The 1,235-nt window shown below is 72.2% G+C and overlaps 1 protein-coding gene across 1 annotated transcript in view; it reads left to right on the top strand.

Annotated features, from left to right (window-relative positions):
• EMILIN1 (elastin microfibril interfacer 1) overlaps positions 1-1,235 on the top strand; it is a 13,197-nt gene that overhangs the window by 2,834 nt on the left and 9,128 nt on the right. Inside the window, 2 exon segments of the mRNA XM_075063538.1 lie at positions 5-295; positions 708-806. Coding sequence (XP_074919639.1) covers positions 5-295; positions 708-806 — 390 coding nt within the window.

The following is a 1,235-nucleotide window of genomic DNA, read 5'->3' as shown; positions in this document are numbered from 1 at the left end:
CGGCGCGCGGCCGGCGGCCTGGAGCAGCGGCTGGCCAAGCTGGAGGGCGTCTGCGAGCGGCTGGACGCCGTCTCCGGCAGCCTGCGCAAGGTCAAGGAAGGGCTGAGCAAGCACGTGACGGGGCTGTGGGGCTGCCTGCAGGAGGTGAACGGCACCCTGCGCACCCACGGTGCCCTGCTCGACAAGCTGCAGGACACCCACCTGGGCACCGTTCACCCCCGCCTGGGCGCCCTCAACGCCTCTCTGCTGCGCCTGCAGGGCGAGCTGCACAACCTCACGCGCCAGGACCTGGCAGGTATGGCCCCCGGTGCCACTGGGCATGGCGGGCGGGGCACTGGGGCACTGCCGGGCATGGGGGGCAGGGCACCAGGGCACCGCCTGGCATGGGGGGCAGGGCACTGGGGGCACAGGGCGGCAGGGCACTGGGGGCACTGGGCATGGGGGAAAGGGCACTGAGGCACCACCAGGCCTGGGGGGCTCCAACCTGGGGGGGGCCCAGGGCTCTGATCCGGGTGGGGAAGCTTGGGGGGGCAGGGCCCCAATCCGTGGGGGGACGCTCAGGGAGGGACCCAGAGTTCCGATGCAGGTGGGGACACTCGGTGGGGGGACCCAGGGCTCTGATCCGGGGGGGGATCACTAGGAGGGGGGGACCCAGGGCTCCTACTGGCCTGGGGGGTGCAGCTCTGACTCTCTGGATTCTGTTGCAGGCCCCCCCGGACCACCTGGACCCGAAGGCCCCATGGGAAGATCGGGTCCCCCAGGGCCCGCAGGCAGAAATGGCGAACAAGGCCCCATGGGACCCCCAGGTGAGGAGCAGCCCTGCCCCACGGGGAGGAGGGTGGTTGGAGCCATCGCAGGGTCATGGCTACCCTCCCCGGCCCCCTCTGGTTCCACCGGCCTGCCCTGGCACCCCCCTGCCTGGGTGTCGGCCTCACACCCACCCGCGCCCGAGGGAACAGCCTGAGCCACGGCATCCTGGCCTGGCATAGCTGATTTCTAGGGGGGGTGCCCCACATGGCCCCCAGCAATGGGCTGAGTGCCCAGGGGGTCACGGAGCCTGAGCCGCTACCTGGGGACTGTGGGCCAAGAGGAGAACCCGGCCCAGGCCAGGCCAGGTCAGGGGGACCTGGGAGGCCTGGGCCCTGAGCCAACACCCCTGCCGGGCCCGGGGCCTCTTCCCTGGGTGTTCACCCGGTATATCCCCCACCAGGGGCAGGCACAGCCCCCCCCGCCCT

This window comes from Chelonoidis abingdonii, chromosome 3, assembly GCF_003597395.2.
Source record: "Chelonoidis abingdonii isolate Lonesome George chromosome 3, CheloAbing_2.0, whole genome shotgun sequence".
NCBI lineage: Eukaryota > Metazoa > Chordata > Testudines > Testudinidae > Chelonoidis > Chelonoidis abingdonii.
This window is presented reverse-complemented; position numbering and strand designations above follow the sequence as displayed.